The sequence below is a fragment of the Vicia villosa genome, linkage group LG1, assembly GCF_029867415.1.
Source record: "Vicia villosa cultivar HV-30 ecotype Madison, WI linkage group LG1, Vvil1.0, whole genome shotgun sequence".
Lineage (NCBI taxonomy): Eukaryota > Viridiplantae > Streptophyta > Magnoliopsida > Fabales > Fabaceae > Vicia > Vicia villosa.
The window spans coordinates 196,864,096-196,884,091 of record NC_081180.1 but is presented as its reverse complement, the minus strand read 5'-3'; the positions used below and the strand labels follow the sequence as shown (position 1 = coordinate 196,884,091).

The 19,996-nt window shown below is 36.7% G+C and overlaps 1 protein-coding gene across 1 annotated transcript; it reads right to left on the bottom strand.

Annotated features, from left to right (window-relative positions):
* Positions 1-8,435: 8,435 nt before the first annotated feature.
* Positions 8,436-10,280, bottom strand: LOC131662300 (uncharacterized). The gene is made up of 4 exons (XM_058932054.1): positions 9,790-10,280; positions 9,519-9,732; positions 9,314-9,428; positions 8,436-9,175 (listed from the first exon to the last, which is right to left on the bottom strand). Exons 1-4 carry the CDS (start codon positions 10,278-10,280, stop codon positions 8,436-8,438), a joined length of 1,560 nt encoding a protein of 519 aa, XP_058788037.1.
* Between the last annotated feature and the right edge of the window lie 9,716 nt (positions 10,281-19,996).

Here is a 19,996-nt window from a genome sequence, read left to right as displayed (position 1 = left end):
TCCTCATCCCCGCCAAGGGCGACAACGGGATCAAATCATGCAAAGATTTTATCATTACAACATCTCAGGAACGCCCAAAATTTGGGCATTCTTTGGTATTTAAGTCTCTTTCACGCATGAGAGATCGAGATATCAAACTCTTTCCCTCCGGATAAAAGAAACTTAAATAGGGGCATCTATCATACCCTAATTTTTGACCCCCTGAGATGTCATATCTTCAGGCTTTTCATCAGATCAAAACAAATACCTAGAGCAGTCACTTGTTCTTCTGGTATTTAATCGAGGATGGTCAAGAACAGAAGAACTCAGGCAAAGGATCAATCAATAGAAGGATTAGTCTCTAACACAATCATAGGACTCAAAATCTTCATTTTATTCACCTATGAATGATTAGACACCCAGTCATCTGAGCTCAGGTTTGTTTAGGTCACCAGACTAGGGTTTTGAGCCCATCAAGGACTAAAATCAGGGATCACCTTTGGGAAACCCTAAAAAGCTCCAGGACATCTATCAAAGACTTCAATCATCTTCAAAGGATTCATATAACAAGATCCATTGGGCATTAGACTCCAATTCAAGATCCACAGTCATCAATTTCATCTGGTCGACAATTAGGGTTTTTGACCTAATTCACCTGGATAGTTGACTTTTAATCAGGACATGGATCCAAAACTCAAGACATGGTTCAAGGAATTCTACTACCTCAATATAATCCATTCACATCACTCATTTGAGGAGGAGATCTTGATTCAACACAAAAGTCCAAAATCTCACTTTATATGATAAAAGTCAACTATACAGGATCACCTTTGACTTTTAAGATTTTGGGTCAAACCATGACTTTTAAGGATCAATATCATCAATATATGGTTATTAAAGTCATTTGACCAAAGAAATTCAAGAAAATTCATCAAGGATCAAAAAGTCGGGAATTAGGGTTTTTAAGGGCATTGTGGGAACTCAAAATTTCACCTACACAACTCAAAAAACTTCCAACATGAAAGTTGTAGATCTTGCAAAATAAAACAACATCTTAAAATGCAACTTTTTTCAAGAAATCAATCATTTAAGAGATTTGGAATTTGGAAGCTTTAGGTCATAAAAACTTAGAAAATTTTCTAAGTGTTTTAAACCTAGTTTTCTTCCAACTTTGGGCTCATTTTTCACAATTTTCCCAAATGATTCTGAAGAAACCCCAAACTAATGATTTGAAGTAGATGTTTAGGGCTTTCCAAATTGTGCTCAACCTTCTTCAAATTCATTTTGAGCTAGGAGTTATGCTTGTTCAAAGTTGGCCCCATGAAGTAAAATTATAGGTCATGCATCATTTTGGAACTTTGCAATTTTGTGCATATGACCTCGCTTATGGATGCTACACGACCCATAACATATCTGAAAACATTCCATGCATTCATTTTCACCATGGCATAAGGATTGAGGAAGATTCCCAAAACAAGAACATGTGATTATGTAATGATTACATTTGGGAATTTATGGCAAATGGATGAATCATCAAAGGAATCTTCTCACAAACCAATTAGAGCTCATTCTGCATCAGAAATGTTCCCTAAGATCATATGGAATCAATGGTTAGGGAGCTAGCTCGAAAATGCAATGATCACATTTTGGATATTCCTTGAATTCCTTCATGGCCAAGGAACCAAGTTAATCTCACTAAGCAAGCTCACTCTCTTCAATTGTACTGAGCTCGTGGCCTATAAATAGAAGTGTCATTCCTCATATTCAGCACACCAAAGAAACTCAATTCCTTGCTTTCTCCTTCTCTCTCTCTCTCATGCTTATGGTTTTTCAAAGTTCTTTGGCAAGAAGAATCGTTTTCTTCAAACCAAAGCTTTTCTTTGGAAAGTAAGCATTCTAACATCTCAAGGGGCATCATTTGAGGTGATCCAAGCACCTGGATCACTTCTGTAGGAGGAGGAACACCATTGTTGCTCTCACTTTGGAGCTCATGCAGTTGGAGGTCCACAGAGAAATTCAGAAGGTTTCAAGCAAAGCCAAGCATCCAAACGCGTTCCTTAGGGTGTGGTGAAGCTATCCAGATGGTCGCAACTCATCTGTAACTGCAGATTCATCATCCTCCATGTTCACTTGAAGCTCAAATCGAAGGGGTCGGGTAGAACAATTCTGAAGTATTCAAGCCACAATAAACATTCAGTTAGCATCACTGAGTCCTAAGGAAGCTTTTTGGATCGTTCATACAAGCCCAGACGTTATCCATCAAGCTCACGACCTCCATTTTCAGAGGGTTCAAATGTTCTTCGTGTTTTTTGAGAAATTAGATATTTGTAGTTAATATAAATAGATGTTAGTTACATATCTGGATTCGTGAGAAAAATTGGAACCAGATTGATGTTTACATCATGCCATTTGGTTGAGAAACCAGAGAGTTAGAAATTCAAATTATTTCAAGCTCAAGGAAGAAGACGACCATGGTGCGCGCGAAATTTGAATCTCATGGGCTATTTTAAAATATAATTAAATGAGTGTATATAGTTAACAAGCTGCGCGCGCAGCTCAGTTGGTTAAGTTTTGAAGTGTGATCATGAAGGCGTGGGTTCGAACCTCCCTAAGGCCAAAACCAATTTTTTATCACTTTTTTTCACTTATTTTCTTCACAACTTCAACCAATTATTTAACCTATCAAACTAATTCATTTTAACTTCATTTTTCACACACTTGTTGATTAATATATATATTTTATGAATAATCAAAAAAATCACAAAAATATTATTTATTTTATATATTTCTATTAGGTTAAAAATGGTGTTGTTTTAAGTGTTTTAAAATATATTTTAATATATGTTTTCATTGAAATTTCAAAACCTAATATCTCATAAATATTTTAGTGGTAAAATCCTAACCATTTGGGTCTTAATTAGGTATAGATATTGTCTTTACTTTAACTAAGTTGAATTTTGTCAAAACTCAAACTGTTTTCAAACTTCGAAGTAAACAGACGATCGCGGTTTTCAAACAACAGAACCTCGTATCTTCTCAAATGTTTTCATAAACAGTAAATAATTTTCATTGGGCCTCTAATAGAGTGTAAGTCCCAACACCTTTTTCTTTTCATAGTTTGTTTTCAAAACTGTATATTCAAAATCTTCTTTCTGTTTTCAAAACATTCTTCTGGTATTTGAAGGGCATTATTCCCGGTGAAACTCTTCAGATACCTATGTGACCTATGTCCATCTTCACTTCTTTTGTTTTCAAAACCCTTATCTGTTTATCATAAATATTCAACTGTTATCAATCAACTACTGGTAAGGTTTTGTACATACTTCTTCAAAGGCCTCCACTCCATCCAGGTTAGGCTTTACAAGCTTTCAATTTACAGGGTTTGTTTAAATTACTGTCAAATATAAACTGTACATATATTGTTTAGGACTACGTCTGAGTGTAAACCTTAGGACAGTTAAACTATATATATATATATATTATAGGACTATCACCTAGGATTGAGAATGTCTTCCTGGTGAAGGCTCTTTCCTAATTAGAGATCTGTAGTTCAAACCCCCAAGATGAATTATTCCCGGTGAAACATCTTGGCAAAAACCTTAGAATCCAAAAACTAGCGCACATCCACCCAAGAGGAATTATTCCCGGTGAAACCTCTTACCCATTTGCTTAAAGCCAAAATAAGTTCAAAACCACATAGCTTTCTCTTGTGCTATAACAAGGACCCCCGATGACCCTCGATTAGCCTCCTCTTGGGCTTTGTACAAGGACTCTCAGGCTTCTTAAAAGCATTTCCAGCTTCCTCTTGAGCTTGTATACAAGGACCCATCAGGTTTCTTATAAACATAGGGACAGGTCTTTAGTTACCTTTTTAGCCCATCCTGGTGAGTTTCTTCTACTTTTCAAACCAGATTTTAAACAAGCCAAGATTGTCTCAATTTTATATTGAGCATACCTTTTGGAATAAGAGACATGGACAGTCTCTGTCACCCTTATCTTCATTAATATTCCTTAGCAGAGTCTAGGATCCATATTTGCTTATCCTCAGCAAGAGTCAGCCTTAATCTTGGGCTTTAAAACACGAAGTCTCAATTAGATAATCTTTCTGCCATCATTCATAAATCCCTGGAAAGGGTTAGCCTCCAAAATCGGTCCAAAGAGTCAAATTCCCTGGAAAGGGATAGCTTCCAAGAAAAAAATTCATTCTTTCAAAAGATAATTTCTCCAGCTAAGTCAAAAATCCCTGGAAAGGGTTAGCTTCCAAAAAAAAATCAGTCTTTTAATAGATAAATCCTCCAACAGAGTAAAACTCCCCAAAAGAGTCAGCCTCAACCTTGGGCATCATACAAGGCATGAAATAACAACTTCCCCAATAAAGAGTCAGCCACAATTCTGGGCTTTGTACAGAACACCAAATAGAATCCATCAAATAAACACTCTCCAACTAGAGTCAGCCTCAATTCTGGGCTTTGTACAGAACACAAAGACTTCTTAATTTAAGTCAATCCCCAGTAAAATCATCCTCCAAAGTCAATAAAATCAATCAAAAAGCCTCAAGCTTGGGCCTCACTCAAGCCAGGTTAAAATCAAATCTTTCAAACAGTAGATAGACATAACTCATCTTCATAGGTAGGTATTTCTCCTATCTCACCACAAACAAACAATCACCACAAACAAACAATCATTTCAAACACTCTCCCATTTAGGACTCGTGAAAGGCATTGCTCTGTCTACATCCCAGACTTGTACAACTTTCCCTAATTTTGGTTGAGAATCTTTCATTCAAGAGGCATGTTGGATGTCATACTTGATCAACCAAGTAGGCTCCCTCTCTTAATGAAACATCATTTTAGCTTTTCTGTCACTTTAAAAATATGTTTGTGGTGGAAAAGTAGAAATACTTCTCTGTAAAGATGATTTCATGTCTCTTTACTGTAAACAGAGATTTAATTCAAGCTTCAACCTTGAGCTTTAAGCAAGGCAGAAAAATCTTTAATTTCCCTAATTAGTTCTCCGAACTACAAAAAGCTCTGACTTCTATTAGGGATATGTAGGCATGAGGTTCACAAGGAATCTCAGCGAGCTAATAAAATACTAAAAATAGTCAGTCTGTCTGTCTTTTCAAATCAATTCAATTCCTTCTCCTAACACAAAGGAGAAACTTTCCCAATCATTCAGAAACAAACACCAACACATTGACACAGAGAAGGTTCCCATAGAGTACTACGGATATGTAGGATGCTTAAACACTTCCCTATGTATAACCGACCCCCCGGACTCCAAAATTTCTAGTCTAGGTGAATCCCCACACTTAGCAAACTCCTAGGGTTAATTTGAGATCTTTTTCCCCTCTCCTACTCGTTAGGACAATTAAAAAGTTCGTATGACATCGTAGGAAGAACTGAAACAAAATTCATCCCATCCCGGGCGCATTCTCCTTCCAAATTCCGCGTGAAGGGTCTAGCATGCCGTCCTCCCAAGTAAAACGGGGAGGTAAAAGAATGACACCATACTATTATAGGGGACTTAGAATATGGATTAGGATGTGTTAGAACTGGGTTTTATGTAAGGAAAAATGTATTTTTCAGTCTGAGTTGAAGGAAATCGATTACCCCTGTTATGGGAACCGATTTCTGGCAAAAAAATTTGGCTTCTGGGAATTTTGCATGCAGGAAATCAATTACCCATATTATGGAAATCGATTTCCTGAGACCGTATTGGAAAAAAAGATGCAGAATTTGAAAATAGCGCAACTTGAGTTCCGTAACTCAGAATTAGGTGTCGTCGAAAGCGTTGGAAAGGTCTTTCAATTATATTTAAGATTATTCTTAAATATAATGCCTTTATTTCATTTATGGAATATGGTAAGTGAATTCCTAATGGTATGATTGTTTACGAATGATTTTTGACAAACAATCGCTAGTCCTCCAAAGTGTTTAAACAATCTGGTTACTCGCAGGATCGACTAGATTGATCCTAGGACATTGTCAAATAGTGTTTCAGTGATTTGATTCATATTCAATAATCTTTCTAGTTTGTGAATATATGTAACTTTCTAATGTAAATTGCATTAGGTAAATGACTTTAAAACGAAATAAAGTAAATGCATAAATAACATGACTTTCAACGTTAAATATAACTTTGCATTGAACAAATAACATGAAATGTAAATATGATGTTCTTCACACATACATTGTTTCAGCAAAGACTGTTTTCTCTCACACAGGTACTTCGAGTATTTTTGTGAATTTTTTGTATATTGATTCAAACATATCAATCTAGACAATAGCACTCCTATTTATACTATTTCGACCCTAACGGTCTCTACATAGATTTCTGCCACGTTCGACGTTTCGAACGTTTACTTCACTTCAAATGTTCCCACGCATCCACTAGACAAAGCCGTTCCATTTGAAATTGAAATCTTCCTGCTTCAGCATTTCGACTATGCTAGCACTTCCGTCGAAGGATACTTGTAAAAGATTATAAAAGTTACTCTTGGTCGAATAACATCTCTTCTAAAGAGAAAGACCCTTAAATAGTTCTATGAGAACCATCTCTTTATTATAATCCAACACTTCAAAGCGTTAAAATTATTTAGTCAAAATCTTCAACTAACAAATTGCCCCCAATAAATGGTTATTTCGAATTCATGCAGAGATAGGAATTTCTTGTGATTTCAGATTTCGATTGAATATCTTTCTTCACTCCTACAATAATAGCTGTCAATCAATCGTGGTTTAGCTTCTCAAAACGTCTCATCGAGACATGCGTGCAATTATTATTCATCATAACTTCCCACTCGCGAGGAAATTAAACAGTAATTTTACAGTTGTCCTTTAAGACGGCTGGCACGTGACCCAACACTTCTGCCAAGTGTAACCTACTACCTCGCAAGCTAACTCTATAAAAACCCATCATTACTTTCCTCTTCTCTTTTCACGCAAACTTCATCTTCAACCTTTCTCTATTTCACAATTTCTGCAACCTCTTTTCCAGAAACCTAGAAAATCACAATGCCTTCTGATAAGCAACAAAAGAAATCAAAGCAAGCCAAAGACATTGGATCTCAAAGATTTCCGATCTTCACATCATTCCATCAAGCAAGATTTTGACTGCTGGGAATCGGGAGAACATTACACCCCCAAAGCTTACTAAAGAGCAAAGAATTATCATGGCTTCTCAGGTAATGCTTCCATCTCTTCTTTCTGAAAGTATATTAGGGTTTTTAGGACCGTTGGTCCCAGAAGGTCATTTGGAAAGATATGTAGAATTTTTTCCATGTCACTTTGACACAAAACCCATAGTAAACAAAACCGATCCTTCCAAGAAAAAAGATTCAACCCAGTAATTTGTTGATTCCACTAGGGAAACGAGAGAAGCTTTCCAATTGGACTACATTACGGATAACTTTAGACCATTTCGCTCTTGTCCATCTTTCGATAAATCATATTTATCTTGGTTAGATAAAGTTGAGACACAAAAAGCTTCACTTTGGAAAGAATTAGGCATTTTTGACCTGATTCAAATGTCAAAACTAGGGTTTAGTTATTGCCAACCTTTGCTGTTATCTAGCTTGTACTATTGGGATAGTACATACAATACTTTCCACCTCCCATGTGGAATGATAACTCCCACAGTCTTCGACATAGCTGCCATTTCTGGACTTCCCCCAACAGGAGAGACCTTTGACCCTTAGATGAAGTAGGTCGAATCTCACCAATCAAATCTAAAGCCCACCCCCTAAATGGCTAGGGTTTGATAATTGCATGAAGCTCACTCGTAGGAGCATGTTGTATTCTTGCATGTCTTTGACATTCTTAATAGCCTTTAGAGAATTTTATACAATCCTTTAGCATGGTAGGCCAATACATCCCGTATCTGAAAAAGCAACCATTTCATTTTATGGCCTGCTTGATGTGCCCCACATGTTCCACTATGAACACTGGATAATGCCAAGTACGCCTCATTTTCGCCCAAAATGTAAGACAAAGCTCTATACTTGGTTTTTTTATGTGTGTTCACTGAAGGATCTTTAAGATACTCTATAATTGGAGTTCTCTAATATGTGTTTATTAAAGTATCAATAGCCAACACCTCGAATGTATCTTTGTTAGCATAACCTAAACGATTTCTTTCCAAATCATTTGGAGACAATTTGGTTGCTGTTGCTTTTCCTCTTACTTCGACCAATTCCTTTAGCTTCTCCCTTGAGATTTTATATCCTGAAGCTATTTGTGCTAAATCATTAGCCTCTTAATTTCTAATTCTAGAGATATGCTTTATGTCTACATATTCAAATTTTTTAAGCAACCTATTTGCAATGACGAAATACATGATCAAGTTTTCCTTGATGCACTTATATTCCTTCGTCAGTTGTTTGATTAGCAATTCTGAATCACCTTTAATTTCAACCCTAGTTGCCCCCAATTCCAACAAGGCTTCAAGTCCTGCTATTAAGGCTTCATATTCCGCCTCATTGTTCGACACAAGGGCCCTTCAATTCTATACTTGAGTTTTCTTGGAATTCCATCAGGATAAATTAGTAGAATCCCAACTCCACTACCATCTTTATGGGTGGAACCGTCGAAGAACAATCTCCAAGGCATCAACTCAACTAGGATTTGAGGATTTTCGACCACTGCGTGATCCAATATAAAATCTGAGACTACTTGCCCCTTCATAGCTTTTAAAGGCATTAAGGCCAAAGAGTACTCAGTTAGGGCTAGAGCCCATTTGCCAATTCGAATGTGCATTATTGGCTTTGATAAGATGTACTTTATAACATCAAAATGTGAAGATACATACAAATCTATTGGCTTTATATAATATTTGAGTTTAGTACCTGAAAAATGCAAACATAGACACAATTTTTCTATCAAAGTGTATCTAGTTTTTGCATCAATTAATACCCTACTTAGATAATATGTGGCCCTCTCAATGGCATTTTCATCTTCTTGTGCTAACATGCTACCTATAGTAGTGTCGGAAGCTGATATATACAATCTCATAGGCTTCTTTTGACTTGGTGGTGACAAGATAGGCGGATTCGTTAGATACTGCTTTATCTCTTCGAATGCCTCTTGGTGTTCATTTGTCCATTCAAAATTTCCATGTTTTAGACCCAAAAGAGGGGAGAAGGCTTGAATTCGACCACTTAAATTTGAAATAAATCTCCTCAGGAAATTTATCTTCCCTAACAAAGATTGCAATTCTTACTTAGTTGATGGTGCTTTGGTCTCCATGATAGCCTTTGTTTTATTCTGATTAATCTCTATCCCCTTTTTGTGAACCACAAAGCCCAGAAAATCTCCAGCCTACACACAAAATGCACATTTTAGAGGATTCATCTTAGAGCCATGTTTTCTCATTCTTTCAAACGATTGGCTGAGATGGGTTAGATGATCTTCGTCTGATATAGATTTTATTACTATGTCATCTATATAAACCTGCATGAAGGTTTCAATGTAATCATGAAAAATAGAGTTCATTGCACACTGGTATGTTGCCCCAGCGTTTTTAAGACCAAAAGGCATAACGATCCACTCGTAAGTGCCTATTTCCCCTGGACATCGAAAGGCTGTTTTAGAAACATCCTCTTCTGCAATGAAAATTTGATTATACCCGGAATAGCCGTCAAACATGCTAAGATATTCATACCCTGCAGCTGAGTCAACTAGCATTTCTGCCACATGCATTGGGTATTCATCCTTACGAGTTGCTGCATTCAGATCACGAAAATCTATACACACTCTTAAGGAACCATTTTTTTTAATAATTGGAACTATATTTGCAATCCATTCGACATACCTGGTGGTCCGGATGAAATTGCAGCGAAGAAGCCTTTCGACCTCCTTTTTAATCTTCAAAAGGATCTCTGGAGTGAACCTTCTTGGAGTCTGCTTGATGGGCTTTTTTCCATCCTTAATAGGAAGTTTTAGTTCGACCAGATCTCTCTTCAAACCAGGAATTTCATCATAGTCCCAAGCGAAACAATCTCTATTTTTCTTTAGTAATTCGACTAACCTGTTTTTCATCTTGGGATCCAGTTTAGCACTGATGTATATAACTCTCTTCGTAGGTCCATCTCCGAGATCAATCTCTTCTAATGGGTCCTGAGCTAACATCTTTGCGCTTGATGACCGTGGATCTTTCTCAAATCCCAAAGGCTCTTCGTCATAGATAGTGTCTAGCCTTTGATTAAACGTATCTTCGTGTACCTGTTCTTCAGGAGGTTCTGGTATTAAGTTTGCCCCCTGTCTTGTGTCATTCAGCATAATACTTTTGGCCCCGACAGCCATGTCAATTATTTTGGCTTCGAGAGCCGCTATTTGTTAGAACAAGAGTTGTTCTGATCAATATTCTATGTTTTGACGATAACATTATATATTAATTTTGTATAATACAATGTGGTACTCTAATCCTTTGCATTTTCCATTACAGGAAATACATGAAGAGTATGCACAAATCAACGCTCAGAAGCACTGACTCAGAAGGTTCTGAACTATGAAGATGGTCAAGCAGAATCAGAACATGAACTATGAAGCATCAGAAGAACATGAAGTCATAAGCAGAAGCGCTGAAGTTTTGAATTGTATCACGCTCAAGCTCTTCAAAGTCAGAAGACAAGAAGATGCTCTGCACCAAGCTGTTAACTCTGAAATTCAAACGTTGTTATTCAGAAATATGAGTCCAGAAGCAAGTACAAGATGATAGGCTATTAAGTCTAATCTCTGACTGACAAAAGGAACGTTAGAAGATACAAAAGGCAAAGTCAGTAAAAGCAGCAAAAGCATGGCTCGAGGTAGTTGACAAAAGTGTGAAACATTAAATGCAGCATTGTACTATTCACGCAAAGCATTAAATGTAACCCAACGGTCATCTTCTCTCAACGCCTATATATAGAAGTTCTGATCAGAAGCAGCAAAGAGAACACTTGCGCAATTATACCAAAACACTGTCAAATTCAAATCTCACGAACTTCATCTTCAACCTCACAAACTCTTGTAAAATTTTAGTGAGAATTAAGCTTAGAAATTAAGAGAAATATCACTGTTTTGATTATAGCTTTATAAGAAGCAATCTTACTCTTGTAAACATTATTTTACATTGTTTGTAAAAGGTTCCTAGAGTGATCAAGTTGTGATCAGTAGACTCTAGAAGACTTAGAAGTTTTCTAAGTGGTGATTTCCTAGAATGATCAAGTTGTGATCTATATACTCTAGAAGACTTAGAAGTTTTCTAAGTGGATAACCATTGTAATTAGTTGGATTAGTGGATTAAATCCTCAGTTGAGGTAAATCACTCTAAGGGGGTGGACTGGAGTAGTTTCGTTAACAACGAACCAGGATAAAAATAGTTGTGTTCATTGTTTTTATCTTACAAGTTTTTAAAGTCATACTTATTCAAACCCCCCTTTTCTAAGTGTTTTTCTATCCTTCAATTGGCATCAGAGCGCCAGTTCTAGGTGCAAGCACTTAACCGTGTTAGATAAAAGATGCAGGGAGAAAAACACAAATTCAATATGGTTGAAACAACTACATCTACTCCTACACCTGAACAAAACAACAATGGTAATGGAAGCAATAGTTTTAATGGCTATAATAGACCACCAATTTTTGATGGTGAAAACTTTGAGTACTGGAAATATAGACTCAAAAGTTACTTTCTTTGTCAAGATGGTGACTTATGGGATCTAGTCTTGGATGGTTACAGACATCCTGTAAATGCTCGTGGAGTAAAGATGTCAAGACAAGAAATGAGTGATGACCAAAAGAAACAATTCAAAAATCATCACAAGTCAAGGACTATTCTGTTGAATGCTATTTCTCATGCTGAATATGAGAAAATAACAAACAGAGAAACTGCCTATGACATCTTTGAATCCTTGAAGATGACTCATGAAGGGAATGCCCAAGTCAAGGAGACAAAAGCTCTTGCATTAATCCAGAAGTATGAAGCTTTCAAGATGGAGGAAAATGAAAATATTGAAGCAATGTTCTCAAGATTCCAGACTCTGACTGCTGGATTAAGAGTGCTTGACAAGGGATATACAAAGGCTGATCATGTCAAGAAGATCATCAGAAGCTTGCCCAGAAGATGAGGCCCAATGGTGACTGCATTCAAGATAGCCAAGAACTTGAATGAAGTGTCTCTAGAAGAGCTGATTAGTGCCCTGAGGAGTCATGAAATAGAGCTGGATGCAAATGAACCTCACAAGAAAGGTAAGTCAATTGCATTAAAATCTAATAATAAAAAGTGCACTAACGCTTTTTAGGATGAAGAAGAAGATTCTGAAGAGTCAGAATCAGAAGAAGAAGATGAACTTTCCATGTTCTCCAGAAGAGTAAATCAACTCTGGAAGAGTAAGCAAAGAAGGTTCAAGAACTTCAGAGGGTCTAAAAGGCCTGAAAGAGGAGAATCTTCTGGACACAGAATATCTAACAAGAAGAATGTGACGTGCTATGAGTGCAAGGAACCTGGACATTACAAGAATGAGTGTTCAAAGCTTCAGAGGGAAAAGCCCAAGAAAAAGTTTGAAAAGAAGAAAGGCTTAATGTCTACATGGGATGACTCAGATTCTTCTGATCAAGAGTCAGACTCTGAAGATGAGCAGGCAAACATAGCGCTGATGGCCACTGTTGATGATGAATCAGAATCTACATTAGACTCAGACTCTGAAGAGGTATTTTCTGAACTTTCTAGAGATGAGCTAGTTTCCATCTTAACTAAACTTTTGGAAATCAAGGCTAAACTTAGTATCAAATACAAAAAGCTGAGAAAGCTCTTTGCATCTGAAACTAAGAAGCTTGAAATAGAAAATGCTGAACTTAAAGAAAAAGTTTTAAAACTATCTAAAGCCTATTCCAAGTGTGAACAATATCCTTAAGGAATATGACTTGAGTTTCAAGAATTTTCTATCTAGAGGTATTGGAATAAATCAACTTGCCTCTATGATATATGCAGTTAGTGGAAACAAGAGAATTGGCATAGGCTTTGAGGGTGAAACCCCATATAAACTTGAACCAGTTGATGAGATGAAAATCACATACAAACCTCTGTATGATCAATTCAAGTTTGGCCATTCTCATGATATAAAGCTCACATCTAACTCTAAGAGTTTTCATTTAACACACACCAAGAAGCATGTTGTGCACGCTAGAAAATATCATGCTATTCAGAATAGGGAATATCATGTTGTACCTCCTGTTAATCTTCATGCTAAACCTCAGTTCAATCAGAACTTGAGGAGAACTAACCCAAAAGGACCCAAGAAAATGTGGGTACCTAAGGAAAAGATTATACCTGTTGCATATATCCTTGGCAGCCAAGAAGACAAAGGAAAACATGTCATGGTACCTGGACTCTGGGTGCTCGTGACACATGACAAGAAAAAGGTCTATGTTCCAAGACCTGGAGCTTAAATCTGCTGGTGAAGTCAAGTTTGGGGGGAACCAAAAAGGCAAGATCACTGGTTCTGGAACCATTTGTATTGGTAACTCTCTCTCTATAACTAATGTACTTTTAGTAGATGGATTAGCTCATAACCTATTGTCCATAAGCCAATTAAGTGACAATGGTTATGACATAATCTTCAATTAAAAGTCCTGAAATGCTATTAGTCAGAAGGATGGCTCTATCCTATTTACAGGCAAGAGAAAGAACAACATTTACAAGATTGATCTTCAAGATCTTAAGAATTAGAAGGTTACTTGCCTTATGTCTGTTAGTGAAGAGTAGTGGGTCTGGCATAGAAGATTAGGTCATGCTAGTTTGAGAAAGATTTCTTAGATTAACAAACTTAATCTGGTCAGAGGACTCCCTAATCTGAAATACAAATCAGATGCCCTTTGCGAAGCATGTTAGAAAGGGAACTTTTCAAAACCTGCATTCAAGTCTAAGAATGTTGTCTGTTCCTCTAGGCCGCTAGAACTTCTGCACATTGATTTGTTTGGCCCTGTCAAAATAGAATCTGTCAAAGGGAAGAAATATGGATTAGTCCTCATAGACGACTATAGCAGATGGACGTGGGTAAAGTTATTGAAACACAAGGATGAGTCTCATTCTGTGTTCTTTGACTTCTGCACTCAGATTCAATCTGAGAAGGAATGCAAAATAATAAAGGTCAGAAGTGATCATGGTGGAGAATTTGAGAACAGATTCTTTGAAATTTATTTCGAAGAAAATGGTATTGCCCATGATTTCTCTTGTCCTAGAACTCCTCAGCAAAATGGAGTTGTAGAACGAAAGAATAGGATTCTACAAGAAATGACCGGAACCATGATCAAAGAAACCAATATGGCTAAGCATTTCTGGGCAGAAGCAATTAACACTGCATGTTATATTCAAAATAGAATCTCCATAAGACCTATTCTTAATAAGACTCCTTATGAATTGTGGAAGAACAGAAAGCCCAACATTTCATATTTCCATCCATTTGGATGTGTATGTTATATTCTGAACACTAAAGATCATCTTCATAAGTTTGATTCTAAGGCACATAAGTGTTTCCTTCTTGGATATTCTGAACTCTCTAAAGGCTACAGAGTATACAATACTGAAACATTGGTTGTTGAAGAATCAATCAATATCAAATTTGATGATAAGCTTGGTCTTGAAAAGCCAAAGCAGTTTGAGAATTTTGCAGATATAGAAATATCTATTTCAGACTCTGAAGAACCCAGAAGAAAAGTTTCAGAAGATCAAGTTGCTGCTTCATTAGAGAATCTCTGAATTTCTGAAGAGCCAACTATCAGAAGATCTCATGGACTCAACTCTGCTCATCCAGAAGATCTTATCATTGGAAAGAAGGATGATCCTATCAGAACAAGAGAATTCCTTAAGAACAATGTAGAATGTCAACTTTTGTTGATCAAGCTCTAGAGGATGCTAACTGGATAATTGCCATGCAAGAAGAACTAAATCAGTTTACAAGGAATGATGTTTGGGATCTGGTTCCAAGACCAAAAGGATTTAACATCATTGGAACTAAATGGGTCTTCAGAAACAAGCTAAGCGAAAAAGGAGAAGTTGTAAGAAACAAAGCCAGACTGGTTGCTCAGGGTTATAGTCAGCAAGAAGGCATTAACTATACAGAAACCTTTGCACCAGTGGCCAGGTTAGAATCTATTCGCTTATTAATTTCTTTTGCCACTCAACACAACATCACTCTGTATCAGATGGATGTTAAGAGTGCCTTCTTAAACGGTTATATAGATGAGGAAGTATATGTCCACCAACCTCTTGGTTTTGAAGACTCTAAGTCTCCAGAAAACATGTTTTCAAATTAAAGAAATCATTATATGGTCTGAAGCAAGCTCCTAGAGCTTGGGATGAAAGATTAAGTTCTTTCCTTATGGATAATGGTTTCACTAGAGGACAATTGGATACATCTCTCTTCTATAAAACCTTTAAAAAGGATATTTTAATTTGCCAAAATATATGTTGATGATATTATCTTTGGAACATCTAATGCTACACTTGGAAAGGAATTTGCTAAGTATATGCAGGCCGAGTTTGAAATGAGCATGATGGGAGAACTCAAGTATTTCCTTGGGATCCATATCAATCAAACTTTTGAAGGAACTTATGTTCATCAAACCAATTATGTGAAAGAACTTCTGAAGAAGTTTAATCTTTCAGAAAGCAAAGAAGCAAAGACTCCTATGCATCCAACGTGTGTATTAGGTAAGGATGAGGTCAATAAGAAGGTATATCAGAAGCTCTACAAAGGTATGATTGGATCTCTTCTATATCTTACTGCTTCTAGACCTGATATTTTATTCAGTGTTTGTCTGTGTGCAAGATTCCAATCAGATCCTAGAGAATCTCACTTAACAGCTATTAAGAGAATTCTGAGGTATCTGAAAGGTACTACTAATGTTGGTTTAGTCTACAGAAGATCTGAAAAATACAAATTAGTAGGATATTGTGATGCTGATTACGCTGAAGATAGAGTTGAAAGGAAAAGTACTTTTGGAAGCTGTCAGTTTCTTGGAAGTCATCTGATCTCCTGGTATAGCAAGAAGCAAGCTACAACTGCCCTCTCTACAACAGAAGCAGAATATGTTGTTGCTGCTGGATGTAGTACACAGATGCTCTAGATGAAGAGTCGGCTAGAAGATTATCAGATATATGAGAGTAACATTCCTATCTTCTGTGATAATACTTCTGCTATTTGTTTATCTAAGAATCCAATCTTACATTCTAAAGCTAAACATATTAAGATCAAACATCACTTCATTAGGGACTATGTTCAGAAGGGTGTTCTATCTTTAAACTTTGTTGATACAGACCATCAATGGGCTGATATCTTCACAAAACCCCTTGTTGAAGATAGGTTTAAGTTCATTCTGAAGAATATCAGTACGGATTTATGCCCAGAGTAAAAGGATGGGATGTTCTGATATATGGATTTGATTTGAAATGATTATTTATTTTCTTATCAGAAGTTCTGAAATTGTTGGTCAATTAGATATTCTGATTCTGTTATTGCTAACGTTTCATACGTCTAAGTTGATTCAAAATCTCGTTTAAAGCAAAACATCTGTCACCAGCTATTCCAAAAGATGAACACGTGTTCACTCTGAAGGGACAAGCATGCGTGCAGTTGATGAGACGCCGCCCTATGTAACTGTGCAAATCATTTCAAATATCACGTTTTATCCTAACGTCACTCAACATTAAATGCTAATTGATTCATTGTATGTAACCTTTGTCATTCAAAATCATATTTCATATCATTTCACATTCGTGCCTATATAAACACATCTATATATCATTTCATCTCTTTCCATTCTTCTTCATTGCTCATTGTCTATGCATTTTCGTCTCTATCTCTCTCTTTTCATAAACCGTAGTTACAAAACCCAGTAGTCTCAGTGTGAATCAATGGCTTCTTCGTCAAATGTTCAACGCAAGGTCTCATCTTCAAACCAAGTTTAACAAAAGAAATCTGCAAACACTCCTTTGAAGACTTGTTTGATTCCTTATGACGAACTGGAGGTTCTCTGTGAAACTATAGTGGATTATGAAAATCTTATGGATCATGATTTTAAAATCAAAACTAGAATGCTAGTACAAGGATGGGCAAACTTCTTTGAACGGTTGATTGGACTAGTTTACCCTACTTTGGTTAAGGAATTATGGACTCATGCCACTGTTACTCCAACTGCCATCATCTCCTTCGTGTTAGGTCATGAATTTGTTGTGACTGAAAAGCTGATAAGGAAAATGTACAATCTTGATGGTATAGGTGGAATTACTGGACTCTCCCAGGTAGAACTGATTGGGAAAAAGTTGATCCAGAGTTGTTCACTTCTGGAGTTGCCTCTCCTTACACTATTGACTTGAAACCTTCCTACAGAGTATGGGCAAAGATCATTCTAGGATCTATCTGTTAGAACAAGATTTGTTCTGATCAATATTCTTAGTTTTGATGATAACAATGTATATGAATTTTGTATGAGATAATGTGGTACTCTAATACTATGCAATCTCCATTTCAGGAATTATATAAAGAGTAAGCACAAAATCAGCGCAAGAAGCACTGACTCATAAGGTTCAGCATGCAACATCAGAACATGGTCTGGCAAGACATCAGAAGACGGTCAAGCAGAAGCAGAACATGGTCTATGAAAGCATCAGAAGAACTTGAGATCAGAAGCAGAAGCACTGAAGTTCTCATGGTATCACGCTCAGAAGCACTTCAAGGTCAGAAGACAAGAAGATGCTCTGCACCAAGCTGTATTGACTCTGAAGATTCAAATGTTGTATCTACAAAAGATCAAATCATAATCAAGTACAAGATGGCAGGCTACGCTGACTGACAAAAGGAACGTTAGAAGCTATTAACGGCAACGTCAGTAGTCACAGTGAAAGCAAGGCTCGAGGTAGTTGACAAAAGAGTGAAACATTAAATGCAATGCTGTACGGAATACGCAAAGCATTAAATGCTCCCAACGGTCATCTTCTCAAACGCCTATAAATATGAAGTTCTGATGAGAAGCAAGGTGACGAACTTTGACAACAACTCTGAATGCAAAAACGCTGAAACGCTGTTCAATTCAAAAGCTCTCATAACTTCATCTTCAACCTCACTTATTGCTGTTGTAATATCTTAGTGAGATTAAGCTTAAACTTTAAGAGAAATATCACAGTTGTGATTATAGCTTTTAAGAAGCATTGTAATACTCTTAGAATTTGTTTACATTAATTTGTAAAGGACTAGAGTGATCAGGTTGATCAGAATACTCTAGAAAGTCTTAAAGGGTATCTAAGCAGGTTGTTCCTAGAGTGATCAGGTTGTGATCAGAATACTCTAGAAGACTTAGAAGTTGTCTAAGTGGAAAACCATTGTAATCTTGTGTGATTAGTGGATTAAATCCTCAGTTGAGGTAAATCACCTTGTCAAGGGTGGAGTGGAGTAGTTTAGTTAACAACAAACCAGGATAAAAATAATTGTGCAAGTTGTTTTTATCTTACAAGTTTTGAAAAAACACTTATTCAAACCCCCCTTTCTAAGTGTTTTTCTACCCTTCAATTGGCATCAGAGCGCCAGTTCTAGGTGCAAGCACTTAACCGTGTTAGAAAAGATTTAGGAAGAGAAAAACACAATCTAGATGGCTGGTGAAGATCCATCAACACCTAATACATCTGCTTCCACTGAGCAACACAATGGAAATGGTAACAATGGTTACACTAGACCACCAATATTTGATGGTGAAAACTTTGAATATTGGAAGGATAAACTTGAAAGTTACTTTCTTGGTCTAGATGGTGACTTATGGGATCTGCTGATGGATAGTTACAAACATCCAGTGAAAGCTAATGGTGTAAAGCTTACAAGACAAGAAATGAATGATGATCAAAAGAAGCAATTCAAAAATCATCACAAGTGTAGGACTGTTTTGCTGAATGCTATCTCTCATGCCGAGTATGAGAAGATATCTAACATGGATACTGCCTATGATATATATGAGTCATTGAAAATGACCCATGAAGGAAATGCCCAAGTCAAGGAGACTAAAGCTCTTGCCTTGATCCAGAAATATGAAGCCTTCAAGATGGAGGATGATGAAAACATTGAGAAGATGTTCTCAAGATTTCAAACGCTAATTGCTGGATTGAGAGTTCTTGACAAGGGATACACAAGGGCTGATCATGTCAAGAAGATCATCAGAAGCTTGCCAAGAAGATGGGGTCCGATGGTGACTACTTTCAAAATTGCCAAGAATCTGAATGAAGTCTCTCTTGAAGAATTGATCAGTGCTCTAAGGAGTCATGAAATTGAGCTGGATGCTAATGAACCTCAGAAGAAAGGTAAGTCTATTGCATTAAAATCTAATTATAAAAAATGCACTAACGCTTTTCAGGCTGAAGAAGAAGATTCTGAAGAATCAGAATCAGAAGAAGAAGATGAACTGTCCATGATCTCCAGAAGGGTAAACCAACTCTGGAAGAGCAAGCAAAGGAAGTTCAAGAACTTCTGAAGTTCAAAGAAGCCTGAAAGAGGAGAATCTTCTGGAGGCAGAAGATCTGACAAGAAGAAGGTCATTTGTTATGAGTGCAATGAGCCTGGACACTTCAAGAATGAATGTCCAAAACTTTAGAAGGAAAATCCCAAGAAGAAGTTTCATAAGAAGAAAGGCCTTATGGCAACATGGAATGATTCAGAATCAGAATCAGAATCAGACTCTGAAGGCGAGCAGACAAATCTTGCACTAATGGCCACAGTGGATGATGGATCAGAATCTACATCAGAATCAGATTCTGAAGAGGTATTTTCTGAACTAACTAGAGATGAGTTAGTTTACAGTCTGACAGAATTTCTGGAATTAAAAGCTCATCTTAGTATCAAATACAATAAGCTGAAAAAAGCAATTTGAATTTGAAACTAAGAAGCTGGAACTGGAAAATTCTGAATTAAAATAAAAAGTTTTAAAATTATCCAATAACGTTGGATCTTCTTCTGATTCAGAAAAGTCCATTCCAAGTCTGAACCATATTCTGAAAGAAT

What these genes read in the sequence shown, in the direction of transcription:
- LOC131662300 (XM_058932054.1), bottom strand. Translation starts at nt 10,280, where the DNA reads ATGGCTGTCGGGGCCAAAAGTATTATGCTGAATGACACAAGACAGGGG. An exon ending in AATTTCATCCGGACCACCAG is followed by an intron (nt 9,733 to 9,789) that starts GTATGTCGAATG and finishes TGGTTCCTTAAG; the next exon opens with AGTGTGTATAGATTTTCGTG. An exon ending in TAGGCACTTACGAGTGGATC is followed by an intron (nt 9,429 to 9,518) that starts GTTATGCCTTTT and finishes ACCTTCATGCAG; the next exon opens with GTTTATATAGATGACATAGT.